At 38.0% G+C, this 23,483-nt stretch overlaps 1 protein-coding gene and 3 non-coding genes across 4 annotated transcripts; all 4 read left to right on the forward strand.

Moving 5' to 3' along the window:
- The first annotated feature begins 3,958 nt into the window (after positions 1 to 3,958).
- Positions 3,959 to 22,941, forward strand: LOC115918463 (histone acetyltransferase KAT8-like). Its single transcript, XM_030979764.1, has 10 exons — positions 3,959 to 4,190; positions 6,018 to 6,095; positions 7,875 to 8,038; positions 9,518 to 9,571; positions 11,094 to 11,258; positions 13,406 to 13,495; positions 14,766 to 14,906; positions 16,040 to 16,133; positions 17,120 to 17,270; positions 20,166 to 22,941. The coding sequence occupies exons 1-10, from the start codon at positions 3,989 to 3,991 to the stop codon at positions 20,395 to 20,397; spliced, it is 1,371 nt and encodes a 456-aa protein (XP_030835624.1). The 5' UTR covers positions 3,959 to 3,988; the 3' UTR covers positions 20,398 to 22,941.
- Positions 14,038 to 14,123, forward strand: LOC115922027. Its single transcript, XR_004063287.1, has one exon. It is a non-coding gene; the product is annotated as a small nucleolar RNA R38 (small nucleolar RNA).
- On the forward strand, positions 15,262 to 15,348 carry LOC115922024. The gene has a single exon (XR_004063284.1). It is a non-coding gene; the product is annotated as a small nucleolar RNA R38 (small nucleolar RNA).
- Positions 16,769 to 16,854, forward strand: LOC115922028. The gene has a single exon (XR_004063288.1). It is a non-coding gene; the product is annotated as a small nucleolar RNA R38 (small nucleolar RNA).
- Positions 22,942 to 23,483: the final 542 nt, after the last annotated feature.

The raw sequence follows: 23,483 nt of genomic DNA on the forward strand, positions 1-23,483 counted from the left end.
TTCCTGTACAAATTTGTCTGTAGTACTGAATAGGAGAGTTAGGATTGTTCCTTTTTTTTTTTTTAAATAGTATAATTTGTACAGATTTCTGATTTTCAAATGTTGGCATGTATGCAGTTCCGCTGCATGTGCGAACGCCTATTAAAGGTATAAATTTGTTATTTTCGAAGGCATACAGTGCTAGAAATTCATATTTATTTTCAAATGTTGGCAGGTATGATAACATTGGAAATCATCTCAAATAATCTGTTGCAGAAAAAATGGGACAAAGGCGAGGTGCACTTTACATTTTCTGGGTCTTGTTCAGCCATGGACAAATTTACTGACGTTATTTTGGGGATGAGAAGGAGATTACATATACCAAGACAGCAAGAATTTAAAAAAAATTCAACTCGTATTATTTCCCATTTTGAAACGATGTGAACACAGAAGCAAAAAAAAGCAATAAAATAAAATTCTGAAAATGGTGGGATACACCTAGATTTTAGAAGCAAATTGCTTGTGGGTAGAGTCCCAGATTTACAAAATGATAATTAACAATATGACATAGAATCGGGGTACATGTGTGTTTAACAAAATTATAAGAATAAAGGGAGTTTACAGATAGCACATGGTACACATGACCCCAAATATCCACAGATCTTTTACACATGGAGAAGTTCCACTTTGAACACCTTAGAATAATAACTGCCAAAGTCCTAGATGTGCTTCATGAATACCTTTTGTTTGACCTCTTGAAAAGAATACTTCCACCTGCGTATCATAGAATGTACTGTTGGTGCATAAATGAATAATGTTATATAACTTTTATGAGCGCATATCCACTATTCATCTCTGTGGGTAATACCATTTTGGTACAAATGACCTTTATCTGCCCATGCGCAGATTGTATCTGTAAACTAATATTAAGACGTACAACATTTGCACATCAATTATCTGAAGAATACAGACATACTAGACACGTACGTACATACAAACACACATACATACATACATACATACAATGAAGAGAATAAGAAATGATGAGATAAGTCAAGAAAGAAGATGAGAAAGAGAGAACAGAGGGACCGGGAGAGAGTGGAAAAGAGGATACACGTGTGAAGGAAAAGATAGCACAGTTGGAAGCTTACATAGATAAAGAGAAACCGGTAGATAAATAGAGAGGGAGGGAAAGCAGGGGAGCGGATCCAGGAGAGCAAAAATATAAAGGGTTATCGTGGAAAAGAGCATGTTAAGAAGCTTTCGTACACACGAGAAACGGTAGATAAATAGAGATGGAGTGAAAGCAGGGAGGAAGGGGTTAACGGATCCAGGTTTCTATGACTGACAGAAGAGGGGGTAAGGAAATATGCAGAGGCAGCCCTCGGGGGGGGGGGGGGCACTCCGGCAGGGGTTCAATGCCCAACTTTTTAAGGTACCCCCTAAATGTCCCTTTGCATAGAAACAGTGCCCCTTTTCCTTTTGATAAGTGCACCCCCTCCCGATTTTGTTCATAAGATCCCCTTCACTCCCTCATCATTGTCCCTTTTCACCTCTGATTAATGCCCCTATTAAAATCCGATTAGAGCCCCATTTTACTTCGACAACTGCCTCTTTTCCTTTCTCATAACTGATAAGCGCCCCTTTTCATCACTGGTAATTAGGCCCCTTTTTCAGGTACGAGAAATACACATTACTAAGTCTGAGAAGTGCCCCCTTCACCTCTGATAATTGCCCCTTTTCATATCTGAGAGGTACACGTTTTATTTTGACAAGTGCCCCATTTCCTTTGTAATAATTGCCCCCTTCCCCTTCTGATAACTGCTCCTTTATTTCTTGATGAGTGTTCCTGTTCACCCCTGATGAGTGCCCTTTTCATTTTGATACGTGCCCTTTTTCCTTTATAACTAAGCACCCTTTTCCATTATCATAAGTGAAAAAAACCCAAAGTTTAACCCATTTTTATCTCACCCAAAGTACATATTAATGGACAATCTTTTATGTGATCGATAAAATGAACTTGTAAACAAAGTAAAGTATTTTACGAAGTACACGAAGGACAGTATTCTGTTTTATCCATCAAACATTACATTCAATACTTTTTCAGTCCGAATGAGAGAGAGAGAGAGAGAGAGAGAGAGAGAGAGAGAGAAAGAGAAAGAAAGAGAGACAGCAAGAGACAAGTGAAGAGAAATCCAATTCACCCTATAATCAAATAAAGTCTGAGAATCTCAATCCACATATTTACAAATAATTCAAATATTTTTGTGATTGCATATGATATGTAAAAATTGTTGAAGATGGTGATAAAATCGAATAAAGAACAAATCATTTTGTAAAATTTTGGAGTTATATAATAACAATTTTTGTTTGTGTAAGGAGAAGGGTTCCATTGCACAATTATATGTCAATGGATTCCTATAAAAATAACAAAAAGGGACCTATTGCGGGGGGGGGGGAGCAGCGTAGAAAAAACTATCGGGGAGCCTAGGGAGTGGCCATTCTTCAAAAGGGCCCTTGGGGGGGGGGGAACCTGCCGTCGTCAGGTCGATCAGCTATGGCTGCGCCGTAGCCTGCGACCGGTAGCGTTAGCCACAAAGCCATGTCCAATTTAAAACTTGATTTGATTTGATTTATTTCTTGCCATGTTTTTTAAGGTTTTTTACATTTTCAATTTTACTTTCCTGAGTTTATTAATTCACTCTCTACATCAGTCACATTTTATCCTTTTCCAGTCTGTAAACAACTTTGCAACATGACAACAATGATGGAAAGGGTTTTATATATTTCTCATATAAAGGCGCCCTAAACTTGCACGATCGAGGTGATCATGGGTCTTTCATATTCGAGTCTATTGAAAGCAACCCCCCCCCCCCGGTACATTTTGAAAATTGGCTGGATAGTGATTCTTTACAATTTTTATATATTTGGATGCCCCTATGGATGTATTATAAGCACTAACAAATTTATCCCCTAAAACAATTCTGCTTTTGAGAAAAATTGGATATAACATTTTCAAATAGCGCTTACGGCCAAACGATGGTAGCTATACGATCATGACAATCTCAGAATATGCAGTTGTGATATATATATTCCAAACGGTAATAGCAAATCGGTCGATTTAGTCAAATAACATTGTTTTATAGCTAAATTAAATCTTGATCTTGAGAGGGCGCTATACAACACGAATAGTTTATTATTTACAATTTCATCAATTTAGACTCGATTTCAGCCACAACAACGATCACTGAATATAATTGTAGGATCGCATAATTATGCTTCCAATATGTTCATTTGAACCAAACTCATGACCCCATGCATACCAAAAATTTGTATTATACCTTTAAAGTAAAATGAGCATCTCTCAGATGTGAATACGGGCAATTATACTAGGTGAAGGGGGCACTTAATTATCAAAGGTGGTATAAGAGGCACTTATTATAATGTGGAATGGACAACTGTAATAAATAAAAAGGGGCACTTATCTGAAGTAAAAGGGGGCACTTTTCCTAAGTAAAAGGGGCACTTTAGGGTTACCTCAAAATATGGGGGCACTGCCCCCTCATCCGGCTACGCCACCTCTGGCAAAAACTCTTACAATTTTGAAAAGGCAGACCCATATATAGGGGGATTTTTTGTTTAAAATGGGATCCGTCACCCTTTTTTTAAGGGTTTTTGTGTGAAAAAGTTGCCCATAATAGAGCGGCATGCACACCCCCGACTGTCTTAAATTTTGAATACCCCCCCCCCCCCGGGTTTTGACCCCGTCCCCGCCAACAATTGAGGGCAAAATATTTCGAAATAAATTTTACTAAATATCCTTCCCCATAGTCCTAGGGCTATCAACTCCTCTTTGGAATTTCATCTCTTTCATTTCCCACCCTTTTACTTTTAGTCGTCGTTGTCATCCAAAGTTTGTTTCGTTTTCGTTGTTGTCTATCCACTTTTGTGTTGAAGTAACATGTACGTACAGAGCGTTTTACCTATCACTTCCGGTCCTCAATGCAAAATGGCCGAGAATGCGGACAAACCCTCGGCGAAGGGCTCCACAAAAGCACAAGAAAACAACATGAATTCTTCACTGAAAGACACGGATTCCAAAGTGACATCGCCACAGAATGGTAGCACCAATGATTCAGACAATGAAAATGATGAAAACTCGTTGAAAATCGGTGATACTTACTTGATACAGCGGCACGACAACACGTGGCGTAAGTATGGATGACGAATCGTGTACAAAGTCAATCTAAATTTAAAAGAACTGATGAGCCGCGCTTGAAGTCTGGCGCAGCTCTGCTGTGTGTGAGTGATTGTTCTTGACGTTGTAGAAGTCTACTTGTAGACTCTAGTGTTGTGTTTTGAGTTGATGCGTGGTTCAGAATTACTTACTTATGGATAGATCTACGTAGGCCTTGTGGATTATTCTGAAAGTTAAGAAGTTAAGTTTAAGTGAACAATAAACATGGTTAAGGCTCATTATTCTGTTCATAAGTGTGAGTGTAGTGTGACCATTTGGATCGTGACTCTAGCGTGGAGATCGATACGTACCTAACCAGTAGGGGCGCTGGTCTGAGAATGAGGATCGTCCTCATAAACAAGGATATCCTCGTAAATGCAGACAAAATGCGTCCTCAACAATTAGGGATCGTCTACATTTTCACAGACATTTTTTTTCATCAGAGCTCTGCAGGTTTCGGCCTTCGGGTTACCAAACCGCCCACTGGCATCGGCGATGTGAAAAATGGATTCCGCATAAGAAAATAACTCTAGATCTAGTTCACTGTCTACTTTTATGGGTTGTCCGTCCTCCTGAGGATTTATCGCTCATAATGTGAAAGTCTCTGTACAAAGTAGATGTAAAATACTTCAAGAAAATCATCGCGGAATCTGTTTTTATTCAACGACAACGTGTCGATCAAAAATATGAAACGTCTCTATCAAAATCTGAACGATCCTTATTTTTGAGGACGCATCGGTCAGCATTTACGAAGACGATCCTTATTCTTGGACCAGCGCCCCTACTGCTCACTACCATGATAAGTTGATAACACATCAAAAATCTTATTCAAATAAAGGTCATGATCTAAGAGTTGGTATCTTTCTTACCTGTTTTATTAATTTTCTTATCTTTTTTGGTGTATTTTAATTATTTTTCCTAAAAACGAAGACGTGAACCTTAATTTTAATGACCGTAATGATTGTCATCAATTCATTTAAGTGAATTTAGTACTTTCATGAATTTAATGAGGATCTGAGATAACAGTCGCTAAGCTTTACCCCGGCCTATTGTCTGTATGGCTGTCGCTGAAATGCAAAGAGATGCTGTTTACACACATAAAACTGCTAATTTGATACTTACTCAAGAATAATACTTAGTCATTACTCATTAGTGTAAAAAGGTGCTTGCACAGGGAGTTTAATTCTTAAGTGACCCTCAACACGTGCACCTTCGAATACTCAACTAATATTTGTTTTAGATTGTAACATTGTTAAAAAAAAAGAGAAGAATTTCAGTTTTGACTCCTTGGCAAGCTAGTTCACATTGTGCACACATACTCATGTGGTATGAGAGGATTGTACAATACTACAATTAACTAGTGGCCTGCAAAGGATAAAAGATAAAGACCAGTTATGGTCATGCGATTGCATTGTGAAAGAAACGTTGTGGAATCGATCAGAAAAGGTTGATCATCTAGCATATAAGTATTGGTGTGTACTGCAAGGTTCTGGAATCATCAAAACGATAAGAAATTTGGCCCAGTCTTCGTAAAGTTACAAGCACTGTACACAGAAAGATGTATATGGGACTACGCACACGTGAGCGACACATGCGTTTATATCTCACAGTCCAATAGATAAACTAATTTACCAAATATATTGATTAGTAGGCGGTTTCCTGGCAAAATTTTTATCATGTATTAGTCTAAACATATTCTTTCACATGATTGGTAATAAGAGCTTCCATTTCATTTTTTGAAATTGGGGCGTTTCCAATACTGGTCTTTACCTTTAACAATATTTTTTTTTTTCTTCTTCAGACAATGCCGAGATTGTGCAGACCAGAAAGAATGAACAGGATAGCAACAAGAAGGAGTATTATGTACACTACAAAGGACGTAAGTATTAAAGACCCACTGCACAACTTGTAGCTACTTGCGCCCTCTGTATAACAAACAATACCTAATCGGTGACCATTGGTCCCCATGATCCTCTTTTTCTTATGTTAACTGAGAGCTGAGTTGATGAGATAACCACCTGTCCAGTAACCTTGCAGGGCAGTCTAATCCCTCCTTTAAACTACGGCAGATAAGTTTTAAAGGAGGAATTATCTTAATTCTTCTTCTTTTCTTCTGTAGAACTTGGGAGTATAGTGCAGGCCATTTTGGTTTATCTTTGTACTTTATTAAAGGCATCGTTTAACGATGTTAAATCTGAGCTGCATGGCCCTACATGTTATCAGTGTCTGTTATATGGTGTGATATTGTAGCCCTAAACAAGTTGCGGTTTAAAAGGATCAAAGTAAAAATCTTTGAGTGACCGGTTTCACCATACTCATTTTCCTAATAGACTAGTGTTATAAAAACCGTTGGAAAACGAATTCTGAAATTTCTAATTCCAATCGTAGATATCATGATAATCAGACAGGTGATTGGCTTGTAAAAGTAATGGGATTCATTGATGACCTATAGGTTTATAATTGTAATTACAGCATGAGCTAAATCCAGGATTTATTTTAGAATCTAAGGCAAAGTTACCCAATCCCTTTAAGTAATGCAGTTGTATATTCAGTGCGTTTGAAGATCTAGTCTATTCCAGTCTGTTACAAAATCAGTGGGTAACTGGGGCAAATTCCACTACCATCCCTTACACCCCCCCCCCCCCCTCCTTGTGTAACAATTCTCTTAATCCTCTATTAAAGAAAGCAGACTGTTATTTAAAAAAAACTTGGTCAACTGTCAATGCATCGTAACGGTAAAGGACACTTGCTTAACATGGAACCACTTGCCAATGATGCTTTAGTTATCCCTGTCTGAAACCCAAGAAATACTTGGATGTGAGGACAGATAATACTTGACTGAGGCAAACACACAATTTGTAATTGAAAGAATGCATGAGTAGAGAAAGCACAGGACAAAAGGGACTTTGGAAATCATTGTTGATCTTTTTGCCCAGCTTTTTTTCAAAAGAACAGCCCCATTTTAACCTTCATGCAGTATGTATGATGTAAATGCTTGGGGGATAAAAATTAATCCTTAGTGGGAATAGGAATTGTTATCCTTTGGATGTTTGAATGCCATATCGGGTATCAAGTTTGATGTAAAATAGGCATGTAGGATTCGGCTAAAAGGTATTCTTTCAGTCCTGAGTTTAGTTAAAGATAAAAACCAGTTATGGCCATGCGATTGCATTGTGAAAGAAACGTTATGGAATCGATCAGAAAAGGTTGATCATCTAGCATATAAGTATTGGTGTGTACTGCAAGGTTCTAGAATCATCAAAATGATAAGAAATTTGACCCAATCTTGGTAAAGTTACAAGCACTGTACACAGAAAGATGAATATGGGACTACATGACACGTGCGCGACACATGCGTTATATCTATCTGGTCCAAATATATATAATATTTTACCAAATGTATCAATTAGTAGGCGGTTTCTCTGCAAAATTTGTATCATTACGTATTAGTCAAAACATATTCTTTCACATGATTGGTAATAAAAGCTTCCATTTCATTTTTTGAGAGGGGGGCATTTCCAAAACTGGTCTTTACCTTTAAGGACTTTGGCAATTGTAGGGGAAGTGACCGCCGAGCAATCTTCGCTAGAGCGTGCCTCCTTGCACCATATCAATCACAACTTATCTTGTTGGTTGTATTTGCCTGTACCCTATGCAGTCAATCGGCGCATGGACGAGTGGGTCGGGAAAGAGAAGGTGAACGTCCAACAGCCCCCCCAGGAGAGGCAGAAGTCCGAGACCGGAGACTCGCTGGACGACTCGGACAGAAAGATCACCAGGAACCAGAAGAGAAAACACGACGAGATCAACCATGTTCAGAAGGTCAGTGAGTAGGTCACCTCAGAGTACAGAGTTTTCTAAATGTCCAAATGAATTGGCTTTGCCTCCTCAAATTGGCATTTGTTATTATTATTTTTTTTTTAATTTTTACATAGTTGAAGACAAATCAACTAATCAAAATATATATTAAAGGACCCAAATGTGAATTAAATTACAAAATGAACAAAAAAATAAACAGACCATTATGTTCATGAAAATACTGATTTTGTATATTCCACTTTGTGCGCCACCGATTATTTTTGATAAAAGCCTTGTTTCTTCTCGGTCGGGACAATGCACAAGAGAAAGGGATTCAAAATTCTCTGTGTACTGATTTTCCTCATATTGCTGATGTATTATTTGCAATAACATCCTGGATCAAAAAATGATGCAAGAAAGTCACTTCAACTTGATGGTTGTGGTCTACAAGAAAATTGAAAGGGAATCCTTATATGGGACGGATCACAAAAGCAATATTTTGCTCGGGATGTTATGAATATTTGAGATCCTTGCAGTATACTTTTCTTTAAAATGTTAACGTCATATGTTGCTGTTACAGTTTGGCATGTGAGTATTACAGTATCAGAATTACCAGGTTCTTGCATCTTGACATTTTTGCCAGTGATGATTAGTTATCCCTGTCTGAAACCAAGCACAGCTTGGATTTGTAGACATTTGTACTTTTACTGAGGCATTTCTTTAAGTAAACTTGAGTTCTGGTAATTAAATTGTACTTTAAGAAAAACTGTCCAAAAGTTATTGATACCGGTATTGATTGCTCTTAAGTGTCCTTGTGTATGATAACGTAAAATTTACCTGTGAAACCAGTTCATGAATTACAACGCACTGAATAGTGCCAGCACGGATATACACATGTGGGACAATGTAATTTATGGTTGCATCTTGTGACTGATGATAAAAAATTTCCTTGAATTCTGTGCGACTTGTTTCTTCAACCATTGCAGAGCTGCCAACCATTCCGTTTTTGCCGGAATTACTCCGTTTTTCCTCCAAATTACGGTATTACGTTTTTTCTTCTTTTTTAAATTTTTTACATACCACACGTCAAACAATTGCCCTAACATGGTGGTTTTATCACAAATTCAACAGAAAACTAAATTTAAAACATACTTGAAAAGAAAAATATTCTCAAAAAGAATGAAATGCCGATAATACCAAAATAACCACCAAAAAAATTCCTGCTTGTATGGAAAAAACAGCATGATGAATGAACATTTCTGCATTGGAAGTTTCTTATTTTTGCCATCATGATTCCTTTTTTTGGTCGCACAAGGTTGGCAGCTCTGCCATTGGTATAACTAGAAATTACGTACGTTCAGTGGAAGTTACATAGACACACATGTGATGTATTTTATTCACCATTATCAAAATTTTAATGTTGTGAGGTTGTGTCTCCAGCTTATTTTGTCTGTTATTGCATCATAACAAATATTATTCCTGTCTTCCCCTTTGTGTTCGCAGAGCTTTGCAGAAATGGATCCAACGACAGCTGCATTGGAAAGAGAGCATGAAGCTGTGAGTGTGGAAATCTGTACTTTATTTTCATTTCCTAATTTTGATTCATACATTTCAAATCTAAAATGGCTGGTTTATCTTGACGACTTCTCAAGATTACAGATAATACAACTTTAGTGTTTCAGAAAAATTATTAGAATCAGCTCCTAATAGATTTTTCAGATAACTATAATGCTCTCTATCTGAGATATTTTTATGATGCACACTATTTTATCAAACCGCTATGAATTTTAAATGATTATTTCTGGTCAAGTCCAAGGTATTATCTCCCTTACGATACCAGCATCATCAAGGTTTTCTTATACCCAATGATTCTGCTAGTTCTACGTGTGCTACTAGTGGATCGGACCAAGTAAAAAGGAAAGTGACACTTGCGGTGTTAATATCTGCCAATTCTTCTTAATCCTTGGTAACAATGGGACAGTAAAATGACAGAAAACCTCAGACCTTGCTGATAAAACTAACATTGTCAGGATGTTAGCTTCAGACTTGAAAGGCTTCCAGTATGTCTTCGGCAATCATCCAGTGGCACTTGCCAATGATGCTTTAGTTATCCCTGTCTGAAACCCAAGTACTACTTGGATGTGAGGACAGATTGTACTTTTTCTGAGGCAGCCAACCAATTATTTTGATTTAATTTAATGTTTGTGTATCTCATATACATCAACTCATATTCATTTAGAATCTTATAACTTTAGATTTATGATGATCACATGGTATATATTATAAAGTTGGTGCAAGGAGATGGGAGGTTAACTCAAATTCTCATCTCCTTGCTTTGTGTGTACAGGAATATGACGTTCATATATATATATATATATATATACAGTATATATGCATGGTCCCATTAAAAAAAGTAGTCACAAACAAATTTTGTGAAGAATAGGTGAAAATTGTTCAGTTTCCAAGATAAATACCTGACATGCCAGAGTGCTACATTTTTGTCCAGGTGGTTATTACCAAGGTATTCATGTTGGAGTGCCAGAAACATCACAGCATGACAGACATGAGCACTGTACATGATAGTACCATCAGAGATGCCAACCAGTACGATTATTAGAGTGAAATACGATAATACGATATCACCTCTTAAAATACGATTTTTCATTTTTCATAAAAAAAGAAAAAGAAAAGATAAAATCCCCATAAAAACCGTGGAATCGCATAGAAAGATGTACAAGTAAACCCGCAACCCCAACTCAACAAAATTTGCCTTACAATTTTCTCATTAAATTTTAATGAAAGAGCAAACATTTTACTTGACCGTTCTTACCAGTATAACATTTTCCTGAAATTTTACTGGCCCAGGGCCAACGCGCCAATGGTAGTGTCGAGTTTTCGTGAAAATCTAATTTTCCTCTCCAAAATCTGATATATTTTTTTTATTTTTAGGATACTCAAGTCTATTTTTTTGTGTCAAGAGGATGGCATCTCTGCACCATTGTTGATGTTGAAATTACCAGCATTAAAATAAAATCTTATCTTGATTAGGTTTTAATCTCTGTCATTTTCTTATGCCCAGATTACCAAAGTCAAGTACGTCAACAGGGTTCAGATAGGCAAGTACGAGATCGATGCTTGGTACTTCTCGCCTTTCCCCGACGACTACGGCAAGCAAGCCAAGCTCTGGATCTGTGAATACTGCCTAAAGTACATGAGATTTGAGAAGACCTTTAGGAAGCACCTGGTGAGCAGAGTCTAGATTCTCTAGAAATACTCTGGAAAAACCTTCACATCCTTTGCAAAATGAACATTACACACACATTTGAGCTTTGTCTTGATGAAGGTGCAAGCTAGAATGACTCCATAAACCTCCACTACCACACCCTATAGCTCATCATAGCCTACAACCCTCTTTCAAAGAAAGTAGAATGCTTGTAAAAAATAAAAATCTGTCAATGCATTGTAATGCTGTAGGACATTTGTTTAATCACACAGGGGAACTTGCCAATGATGCTTTAGTTATCCCTGTCTGAAATTCTGAGAAACACTTGGATGTGAGGACAGCTAGTACTTTTCTGAGGCACCTACACCATTTGTAATTGGAAGAGCGCAAGGGTAGAGAAAGCCCAAGGACGAAATACGGAACATTACGTAACATTTACACAGATAACACACAAATTGGAACTTTGTCTTGACGAAGGCCCAAGTTGGAATGACTCCACAAACCTCCACTACCACACCCTACTCTACAACACCTGCAAATTATTCCTAATTCTATGCATAATTACTTCTTACTCTTAGACAGCAGCCCTTACACAACATAAGTATGCATACATTTAAAGTTGATACTCTAAGCAAATAAATGTCCCTTAATTTGTTACCTACGGCAAGTATATGTTATTTTTAAGTTTTTCAATTACTTAGTATATCACAAAAAAATTCTGTCTACTCGAAATCCTCAATTGAAATGTCTAAAATATCCGCCTCTCTTTGCATAGAAAATCAGTCACGACGCTGGTCTACTATTTATGACCTCACGTCCGGGAGAGAGTATATTCACGTACCCGGATGTTCCATAGCAAACATGTGCAGAGTGATACGATTTTCTGCATATTTTTGTTTCAAAGCTAGCTGAAAAGTCTAATAAATCATAATTCTATGTACAATTCTTTACCTTCCCCTAGTACTTCATAGTATTAATATCAATTCCCCTTTTAAAAATTATGACATATACATGCCAACGATGTGCTATTAGTCGATATTTTCACCATGTAATTTTTGTTTTGGGGTTGAAATCGGCCCAGGCACGGAGTGAACAGTAGCTGTCTACCCATGCACAGTTCATTACCATACACTGCAGCGATCTCCCGATGGTTTCTTCTTCCTTTTTCCCATGTCTTTCGCCTTCCTTTGCCCTGAACATCCTTCATCTATCAATTCTGACACCGGTAGTCAGGAGCAAGTCTTTGTTAGTTGTTTTTCTTAGCTGGCAACGTCACTTTCATTCTCTTGCAATTGCCGATAAACATATAACTAGCGCACGTACGTTCCATCACAAGCAAGCAGCGCCTAGAGCAGCGGCTTGGTCTTACCTCCCGATTCTGCTAGCTCCACGAACGTTCATGCAAGAGCCGCATCACTCGCCAAAATATTATAGAGGAAGCGCGCTTGCATGATCTCGTTCAAGTTTGATATTTTACAACATAAAATGTTTAACTGGTACTGTATCCTTTTTTGAGGCAGTCACACACATCTATGATAAGTACTATCATAGTTCTAGACCTATTCGTTTTACAAAACTGCTCATGTACATCTGATGACAATAATTTATAATGCATCCGCCTATTCATAAGTGCACGATTTAACTTTAATTCCTAAGCAGTAAACTCGTCTTAAATCTCTACCAAATAGGTGAATATGAGGATATAAAAAGAAATCAGCGACTGGAAAATGTTGCTTCGTTATTCTTCATTCAAATGAAAACAGAAAATCCATCAAATATACTCATTAACAACAACAAATCTAAGCTCTGACAGGATAGCATTTACGTAGGGATATCACTGCCATTCACTCTCACTGAGCCCATGACTCCCGTTCGTGACGTCACGGATAGAGGCCCGACTCTACGTGCACTTCCGGGTTTCAGACTTAGATATTTTGGTAGAGTTTACTCGAATAAATTCATTATTCTAAACTTGTTTTGTCGGGTGGACACCATTTGGTGTTATTATGGGGGTTAAAAGCTTTCTATTTATGTAATTATCTCAGTATTTGGGATTGTCTTAGAGTATCAGCTTTAAGGAATCAAATAGCATTTGCCTGCTACACAACAGTAACGCAGGTAAAATAAATTATTGATAAATGTTAACTGTTGTATTTTATTTGTTCCAGGGTGATTGCTTATTGAAGCAGCCTTCAGGTATAGAGATCTACAGGAGAGGCTCCATCTCAGTGTACGAAGTCAACGGAAAAGACCACAAGGTAAATACAAATATTCCTTGCACAGTATCTGATAAGTGGTCTAGTGATTGAGCAAGAAAGGTGTTCGCTCAGGGTCGAATAATGTGCATCGTAGTGACCCTGGGTCACGGTGATTCACAGGGGTTAAAACGTGTAAACCACTATCAGGTATACACATTTGGGATTCTTGCCCACTTAGTCAAATCGAATACTTTAAAAACCATTTAAACCTGAAAATTAAACTTGATTTAGAGTGCAAAGTACTTAATAAAACCTTTTTATTCAGAGCTTTAGAAAATGTACAATAAAATTTTAAAAAACGAAACATTGCAGCACGGACGTTTTGTGTTTATGATTTTGATATTAAAAGTGTTGCTATAAAAGAATAATACTAGTGTTGCCAATTTGTGAGCTGATCAATCCACCCCTGTAAAAATTCAACCCAGAATGAATTCAAGCCATGTACATTCCTAACGAGAGTGGTCACAATGATATTAGAAAAGAGTGTAACAGTGTTTGGGTGAAAATAAAATCAAACTATCTACTTCTAACTACTTGACCTTTCTTGCCAATGATGCTTTAGTTATCCCTGTCTGAAACCCAAGTACCACTTGGATCTGAGGAGAGATAATACTTTTCTGAGGCAAAGAGAACATGCTTGATGACTCTCAAGCAGATATGTGTTTTAGAGGAAGCAGGGAATAATTTTCCTCAAATTTTTTGATTAGCAATTTCAGGCGATGGATAAATATTTCAAATGAAATTCTGTACATTTCTATGGAAGAAAACTGCTACACAAAAGATATTTTGTATAGCAGTCATGCAAAAATGCATAGCAAATTGCGATGCGATACCAGGAAAATTATTCCCTGGGAAGGCAGTTTAGTGCAATAACTGCAGGGTTTATTTCAAAATACTCAATCATTTGACACCTGAATATCTGAATGACACCCTCCAAATATATATACATCAACTCGTAATCTTTGCTCAGCAACCGACACATGTAAACTTATCACTCCCAAATCTAGACTCTCAGCAGCTGAAAAACGTTTTGCTGTACCTGCATCGAAGACTTGGAACAGCATCCCTCTTCCCATAACTACCTGTCTTGCCACCTTCAAAAGATCCCTCAAAACTTCCCTTTTTCCCCATTGATCTATGTGATATACTTCATGTATGACTGTTCATTTTTTTCTTCGTATATTTGTATTTGTAAGCGCTATGGTACTTATTGTTTTTAGTGCTCCTAAATATTCAATATTATTATTATTGATACTTTTTTCACTCACAGCTGTACTGCCAAAACATGTGTCTACTTGCCAAGCTCTTCCTGGATCACAAGACGCTCTACTTTGATGTGGAGCCATTCCTCTTCTACATCCTGACAGAGGTCGACAGACACGGCGCCCATCTCGTTGGATTCTTCTCAAAGGTAACATACACTATGAACATGACGTACTAAGAAAGCGGACAAAATATACAGTTCCTCATTCTACCCTCAACAATTGCTACATGGTAGACAAAAGAACATCCCTTCACTGCTATTATGTAAAAATCTGTAGAACAGGTGTCACATGCATATTCACCTGTTCTACACATTGTTACATACCAGCAGTGAAGGGATGTTTCCTTTGTCTACCATAGCAATTGTTGAGGGTAGAATGAGGAACTGTATATTTTGTCCGCTTTCTTTGTCCGTCATGTTCATAGTGATAGAATGGTCTCATTGTAAGGTCAAACCTGTCGATTAAGGTCACCAAAATATTTACTTTCAAATACTTGACCGTTCTTGCCAATGATGCTTTAGTTATCCCTGTCTGAAACCCCAAGTACTACTTGGATCTGAGGATATATTGTACTTTTCTGAGGCAAAGAGATGACTAAAACCCTTTGAAGGTTGAATTATTTTCCTTGTTTTTAGGAACTTTACATTTACATCAATATATCTATTTAGATTAAGACTAAGTAAAGAAATATTTTGATGGCATTGCGCTCTTTACATGTTTAGGAATTTTTCATGATTATATTTGTGTAGATTCATGTATATGATTTTTAAATGGTAAAGTTCCTGCATTCTTCATGTTTTTAGGTACTTTAAATCAATGTGTCTTTGTAGATTACGACCAGTTATTAAAAAGCTGTATTTTTGTTGGGTGGTTGTAAAATGGTCATTGTAAATATTTATGTGTAGTTCAGTGGTCATTTGAGAAATGGTGAAGCAGCCTCCATGTAGAGAGGCCTGCAGAAAAGGGTCCCTTTCTGTGAAGGAAGATCTTTATGGGAAAGATCACAGGGGACATGCACAAGTCCACTAAGGCAATTGTAGTAAACAAAGTGTAGTTCAATGGTCATTTGATACACTGAAGTTTGTATATAAAAATAGCTCGAGGGAGACCAGAATAATGCTCCTTATAGGCAGGTGGTCTTTATGTACAGGTTCCTTAAGTACAGGTTTCAATGAGAACTGATACTCAAGGGAAATTAAAATGTGGTCTTTATACTGGTGGTCGCTACAGCAGGTTTGACTGTTACTGATTAATTTGTCTTTTTTCTGATGATTTTCAGGAGAAGGAATCGCCTGACGGTAACAACGTAGCTTGCATTCTCATCTTACCTCCATTCCAGAGGAAAGGATATGGCAAATTCCTCATCGCATTCAGTAAGTTTGAAATCCTTCCCCTTCTATCACCAACTTTCCCCTGATATCTGCTAAAATTCATTCTAGCGGGACTGCACAATTTATAGCTACTTGCGCCCTCTATATAGCAAACAATGCCTTAGCGATACCTGTTTGTCCCCCATGATCCCCTTTTTCTTATGTTAATTGAGAGCTGAATTGATGAGATAACCACTTGTCATTGACCACGCAAGGAGGTCTAATCCGCCCTGGCCAAATTAGTGCAGACAGGCTTAAAGGAACAGGACTTTATTATGCCAAGAACTGTGTCAAACCTTTTCATGTTTGGTAATCTAAAGTCCTTCATAAGTGAAAATCTTCATTTTGGTGCATGTTATTGATTCCTATTTCCATGCTTCAAAAATATGGTAATGAGCTCAGGTCTGGATAGTTCTTTAACTGCATCTATTTAATTAATGTACTGTTATCATAATAGAACCTAACAAAGTCGGAAGGAATTCGGTCTCTAAAGCACTCTCTTCCGATTAGATGGTCTTTCAAAGCTAGAGGAGTGTGTCAGTGCTTAATAAAGTTATAAAGAATTCTTTAAGCAAAGGGCAGTATTTGTATTTGGGTGAAAAATAAATCAAACTATCTACTTCTAACTACTTGACCTTTCTTGCCTATGATGCTTTAGTTATCCCTGTCTGAAACCCAAGTACCACTTGGATCTGAGGAGAGATAATACTTTTCTGAGGCAAAGAGATGACTAAGAAGGTTAAATTATTTTCCTTGTTTTGGGAAACTTTACATTAATACATATGTAGATTAAGACTAAAGGAATTTTGTAATGGCATTGAGAAATAATAAGGAATTTCTTTATTTTAAGCAAAAGGCAATGTAGTTTGTCTCTTCCTCTCTTAGGTTATGAGCTGTACAAGCTAGAGAAATTTGTTGGCTCGTGAGTAATTAATTAGGAAATATATCTTTAAGTCAATGTTTAATTGCGTTTCTCTTTCCATTGTTAGGTTATGAGTTGTCGAAGTTAGAGAACTGTGTTGGGTCACCAGAGAAACCCCTATCTGATCTTGGGAAGCTGAGCTATCGCAGCTACTGGTCTTGGGTTCTCTTGGAGATTCTGAGGGACTTCAAAGGAACATTGTCCATCAGAGACCTAAGGTAAGTGAAATCAGTAATAGAGCAAGAGTTGGGCTTCTTTAGTATGTCTGTAAAGTAATGAAGCCTGCAGGTACTTTTTTTTGCCAGTGCACAACACCCTTTGCGCTCCTACAAAGCATGACAGTTTTCAAAAGGAAATAACCAAGGGTGAACAATGATGACTATAACAATAATAATAATAATAGTGGCTTCTTATATAGCACACGTCCGACACGTTGTGACCCTCCTGGCGCTGCCCCGATTATTACCCTGGCTTTTGCAAGGCAGCCACTGCGGCACTCTTGTATTTCAAGGATTTAATTCCTGCCAGGTACCCATTTACATCACCAGGGTTGAGTGTGGCAAATGTAGATCAATGTCTTGCCAAAGGACATTAGTGCCGCAGACCTTAAGATCGACAGTCCGTCGGCGTATCCACTCGACTATGACACCTCTATGACAACAACTACAGTGATTACCAGGACATTAATACTGGAGCGCCACAGGTGGCAAATGTGCCAGGCATGGGCACTATACAAGAACGCACTATCATTTGTACTATAACTACTCAGATTATAAGTTTTCACATATAGAAAACTTGCACTGTATACAGTAATCGTCATGCTGGTCCTACTGCTCAAAAATGTAGCCAACACTAAAGAAAGATACTTGCCAATGATGCTTTAGTTATCCCTGTCTGATACCCAAGAAATACTTGGATGTGAGGATAGATAGTACTTTACTGAGGCAATGTTGAAATAGTAGGTTTGTCTTGAGGTATTAAAACTTCTGTTAAAAAAAAATTATTAAAAAAAAAAAAAATCATATTTAATAGTGATATAGACAAAATTGATATTCTGAAGATAATGACATGTTGACCTTATTTGCAAGGAATATGCTTAGATGATTTGATTTGTCATTTGGGTCTGTCATTCTGGGGAGACTGCTAATAAAGCAGGCAGGTTAACAACAACAGTTCATCCAGAAGGACTAGAGAATCAATGCCTTACTCACACCCAAGAGCAAGAGAGATCTCATATTGTCTATTTGGAGCCAGAAGGGCGTTAACTTTATGTGAAAGTATATTAGTGAATGCCTCTCTGGCTTTCAACAGAAGATGAATTGTTTCTTTAGCAAAATTCTTGCTTTAGACATGCAAGCGTTGACTATGATACACGAGACAATACATCCTTGCATCTGTAAGATATTCATGCATGTACATGTCTTCTGTATTTTATTATTCTCTCTTTCTCTCATCTATTCAGCTTCTCTGTTCCTCTACTTATATATTTCTGTCATAATAATGATAAACATGCTTTATTGAGCCCCCTCTGCACTAGTTCGGCATAGAGGGATTAAACTTCCTTGCAATGTCACTGGCAGGTGGTTATCTCATCAAATCAGCTCTCAATTAACGTAAGAAAAAGGGCGTCATGGGGGATCAACGGGTACTGCCTAGGCATTGTTGGTTGTATAGAGGGCGCAAGGAGCTACAAGTGGTGCAGTGGGGCTTTAAACCATTTTGTTTTTCTGCATTCCCTTATTCCCTCTCTAGCCAAATGACGAGCATCACGCAACCCGACATCATCAGCACCCTATAGAGGGCGCAAGTAGCTACAAGTGGTGCAGTGGGGTTTTAAACCATTTTGTTTTTCTGCATTCCCTTATTCCCTCTCTAGCCAAATGACGAGCATCACGCAACCCGACATCATCAGCACCCTATAGAGGGCGCAAGTAGCTACAAGTGGTGCAGTGGGGCTTTAAACCATTTTGTTTTTGTGCATTCCCTTATTCCCTCTCTAGCCAAATGACGAGCATCACGCAACCCGACATCATCAGCACCCTATAGAGGGCGCAAGTAGCTACAAGTGGTGCAGTGGGGCTTTAAACCATTTTGTTTTTCTGCATTCCCTTATTCCCTCTTTAGTCAAATGACGAGCATCACGCAACCCGACATCATCAGCACCCTATAAAGGGCGCAAGTAGCTACAAGTGGTGCAGTGGGGCTTTAAACCATTTTGTTTTTCTGCATTCCCTTATTCCCTCTTTAGTCAAATGACGAGCATCACGCAACCCGACATCATCAGCACCCTATAAAGGGCGCAAGTAGCTACAAGTGGTGCAGTGGGGCTTTAAACCATTTTGTTTTTGTGTATTCCCTTATTCCCTCTCTAGCCAAATGACGAGCATCACGCAACCCGACATCATCATCACCCTATAGAGGGCGCAAGTAGCTACAAGTGGTGCAGTGGGGCTTTAAACCATTTTGTTTTTCTGCATTCCCTTATTCCCTCTCTAGCCAAATGACGAGCATCACGCAACCCGACATCATCAGCACCCTATAGAGGGCGCAAGTAGCTACAAGTGATGCAGTGGGGCTTTAAACCATTTTGTTTTTCTGCATTCCCTTATTCCCTCTCTAGCCAAATGACGAGCATCACGCAACCCGACATCATCAGCACCCTGTAGAGGGCGCAAGTAGCTACAAGTGGTGCAGTGGGGCTTTAAACCATTTTGTTTTTCTGCATTCCCTTATTCCCTCTCTAGCCAAATGACGAGCATCACGCAACCCGACATCATCAGCACCCTATAGAGGGCGCAAGTAGCTACAAGTGGTGCAGTGGGGCTTTAAACCATTTTGTTTTTCTGCATTCCCTTATTCCCTCTCTAGCCAAATGACGAGCATCACGCAACCCGACATCATCAGCACCCTATAGAGGGCGCAAGTAGCTACAAGTGGTGCAGTGGGGCTTTAAACCATTTTGTTTTTCTGCATTCCCTTATTCCCTCTCTAGCCAAATGACGAGCATCACGCAACCCGACATCAGCACCCTATAGAGGGCGCAAGTAGCTACAAGTGGTGCAGTGGGGCTTTAAACCATTTTGTTTTTCTGCATTCCCTTATTCCCTCTCTAGCCAAATGACGAGCATCACGCAACCCGACATCATCAGCACCCTGCAGGCCCTCAATATGATAAAGTACTGGAAGGGGCAGCACGTGATCTGCGTCACCCCCAAGCTGGTGGAGGAACACCTCAAGAGCGCCCAGTACAAGAGGCCCAGACTCACCGTGGACACCAGCTGTCTCCGGTGGCAGGCCCCCAAGAAACCCATGCTCCACTCAAGAGGACAGAAGATGAAGAAGTGAGAGAGAGAGAGAGAGAGAGAGAGGAGTTCCTGGATTTTTTAGAAGATCAGTCAGTCACTAAGACTATGAAGGGAATTTATTCTTCAAAGGGAGTTTGTTTTCAAAGGTATTTTCTGAAGAAGTGATGTATCTGCAGACGATAATCTGCAAACTATTTTGGAAGATATGTTTGTCAAGAGGAGTGCGGATGGTCATATATGATATGAGAGATAGATTGATAGGAAGTTGCTCTTACAAGACAATGTTCAAAGGTACTTTCTGAAGAAGTTGTTCTCAGATGATATTATTAACTGTCAAAGGTATTTCAGAAGAATTGATTCTTTAAAGATATCTAATTGTCAAGTCCTTCTCTGAAGAAGTTGTTTTCCAAAAATATCTAATTGTCTGTGGTATTTTCTGAAGAAGTGTTGTAGTGTCTTTGGATAGAAATCTGCACAACATTTTGGAATATATGGTAGTTCACAGGACTCTGGGTGTTCACAGAGAAAAGAAGAGTATAGGAGTGATTTGTTGCTGTTAATGATATGTGATTGTCAAAGATACTTCTGATGAAGTTGTAAGATGTACCTGATTCAGAATGAGATGTAGGAGATTCATGTGTCTGTTAAAGAGACTGGCTTTTACCAGAGAGCTGTTGACTCGAATGATAGGAAATTTTAAAAGATATAAGACTATCATAGAAAATTCGAAATAAATAGATTTCCTGCATGATCATTGATGTAATCTTTCAAGATATTGATGCCATTTGTCTGTCAAGGATGCTATCATTGTCAAATGCAGTTCTGGATAAGTGAAGCGGGATCTTTGAAAGGTCGTCATCTTAACCTTTCAAGAGATTCATTCTTCTGTGAAGGATACTGTGGCAGTTCTGAGAGAATTGTAGAGCAAGAAAGAAAGCATTTTTTAATTAAAGTACCACAGGAAGTGTCTTTGTGGTTGAAGGAGTAACAGAACTATCCTTATTGTACATTCACCCTTATTCTGACATTTCCTTTCCAGTTGAATGTCACTTGCCTCGGAGTTGAGCTATAGAAAGTGATGACCTAAGGATGATCATCAACATTAAGTTTGAAGGGGACTAACAATCATTACACTGAACTGGTCTTACTCCAAAAGTCCAGGAGCTCTACTGATTACCAATGCTTATTTATCTTCTTGTGTTGAATAGCAGAAGATGGATGGTGGTTAAAACAAGAATGCTTGTTTATTCATCGGTGTAAATTAGTACAAGTATTAAGGCTCTTTCTTGTTAAATTCCAAATTTTATAAACTGTTATGTAAGGTGAAATCAGAGGAATTTTGTTAAATCAAAAGCAGTATTCTAATGTGTGCTCTTTTAATTTTCGACTATCAGTTTGTGAGGATTTACGGTGTATGGTATGTTGTACCATGTTGTAAGAAAGCCAATTTACTCTTATTAGGAAAGCAACTTAGGGGACCTACAGTTTCAAGTCCTTGCCATGGGATAGCTTACCCAAGTGCATTTCTGTACTTGCTTTTGAAGCTTGGACCTCTCTATTATGTGGAGGTGTCGTGTTCTAGTGGATACGTCACCGTGCGGACTGTGGATCACAAGGTCCGCGGGTCGAGTCCCGCCGCAGCCCTAATGTCCTTTGGCAAGACATTTAATCTACATTTGCCACACTCAACCCAGGTGATGTAAATGGGTACCTGGCAGGAATTAATTCTTTAAAATGCTACAGCGCCGTAATGGCAGCCATGCTAAAGCCAGGGTAATAAATGTGGAGCGCCAGAAGTGTCAAGTCTGACAGATATGAGCGCTATACAAGAACCCATTATTATTATTTCAAAGCCATGATGTAGCCCAAGTTACCGTTATAGATTTTTGTGTGTGTTCTGACAATAATTCTAAAACACCCCTATTATATATCAGTGATTTATATCCATGAAGATTTCAATCATTTACCTTCGTGTAACCATTACACAGTTGTATCTAAAAAAAATGTAAATCTTATTAAATCCTTATATTGAACTGAAATTTAATATTTTTAAAAACTTTGTGAAATGAGATATGGACATGGCGTTATTTGATTTGTCTACATGTTGGAGTGTAAGATTTGGAACCTGGTATTCAGAAGGATAACTGTAGTGTTAGGAATCGCTCTTTACTTTTACAAGTGTTCCATTTTCATGCATTTGTTTTGTTTTTATGTTTTTGAAGGATCAGGTTAGTGGTACCCACATGGGTATTATTAATTTTCATCTGTTTTGTTATGAACTACATTTATTAAGATATTGTGAATTTTACAGGAGTGATCCTTCATTTTTTTTTAAATACATGGACCATGGAAACACCACACATTGTTAGACCCAGCTAATTTTGGGGTTGTTTCTGTTTATTTTGTTTCATTTTTGTTGTTGTGTATATCATTGCCAGTAAACAATTGTACATTGTTACCCTGTAGATACATTATGTCATGTAGATATCTATAAAAGGACATGTTATTTTAGTATTATGTATATAGCGCTTTGTGCATATGTGAATCATTCAGAAGTTGTGAATAAATTTCTTACAAAAACAAATAAAATCTTCATATTTGTTATTACAAATATCATATACCCTATAATTAAGTCCTCAATATTGAAGAGGAAACCCGAATCTCCACGCGATATTCGCAAATTGTGCGAGTGGTTCAGTTTCATACTGCAAAATAAATGAATGGCAACCAACTTGCTTTGATGTTGTGAATATTTCTAGATTTACAGTATATTTGTTGAGAGATGTAGGGTGTCTTTCCATGTTACTGTAATTATGCTCTGCATCTACCGTTCCTCAACACGATATTTGGGTAATCTCATTGTGAATTATTTAAGAAACTGGATAGCAAAGGATGTTATGTGTCAAGGCAAGGGCCATGCACACTGATATTGTTGGGATCCGAGTCTAGTACTGGTCGTAGTTTGCCAAAAAGTGAAAAATCTAATTAAAAGTTCTTTGCATTAATCTACAAATATTTTAAGAAGTTCAGTTTCCTCAAAATTAAATTCCACAACTGGACAAAGTGAAAAGTTCACCTTAAAGGTACTATGTCCCTTTTGCAGCCAACCTCAAATGCTGTAGAACT

This window comes from Strongylocentrotus purpuratus, unplaced genomic scaffold, assembly GCF_000002235.5.
Source record: "Strongylocentrotus purpuratus isolate Spur 01 unplaced genomic scaffold, Spur_5.0 spur5_scaffold_10, whole genome shotgun sequence".
Taxonomy (NCBI): domain Eukaryota; kingdom Metazoa; phylum Echinodermata; class Echinoidea; order Camarodonta; family Strongylocentrotidae; genus Strongylocentrotus; species Strongylocentrotus purpuratus.

Bases quoted from the DNA above. Each gene is read 5' to 3' on its own strand.
- LOC115918463 (XM_030979764.1), top strand. From the start codon at position 3,989: ATGGCCGAGAATGCGGACAAACCCTCGGCGAAGGGCTCCACAAAAGCA. The intron at 6,096-7,874 runs GTAAGTATTAAA...TACCCTATGCAG, and splicing joins TTATGTACACTACAAAGGAC to TCAATCGGCGCATGGACGAG. The intron at 14,907-16,039 runs GTAACATACACT...GATGATTTTCAG, and splicing joins TCGTTGGATTCTTCTCAAAG to GAGAAGGAATCGCCTGACGG.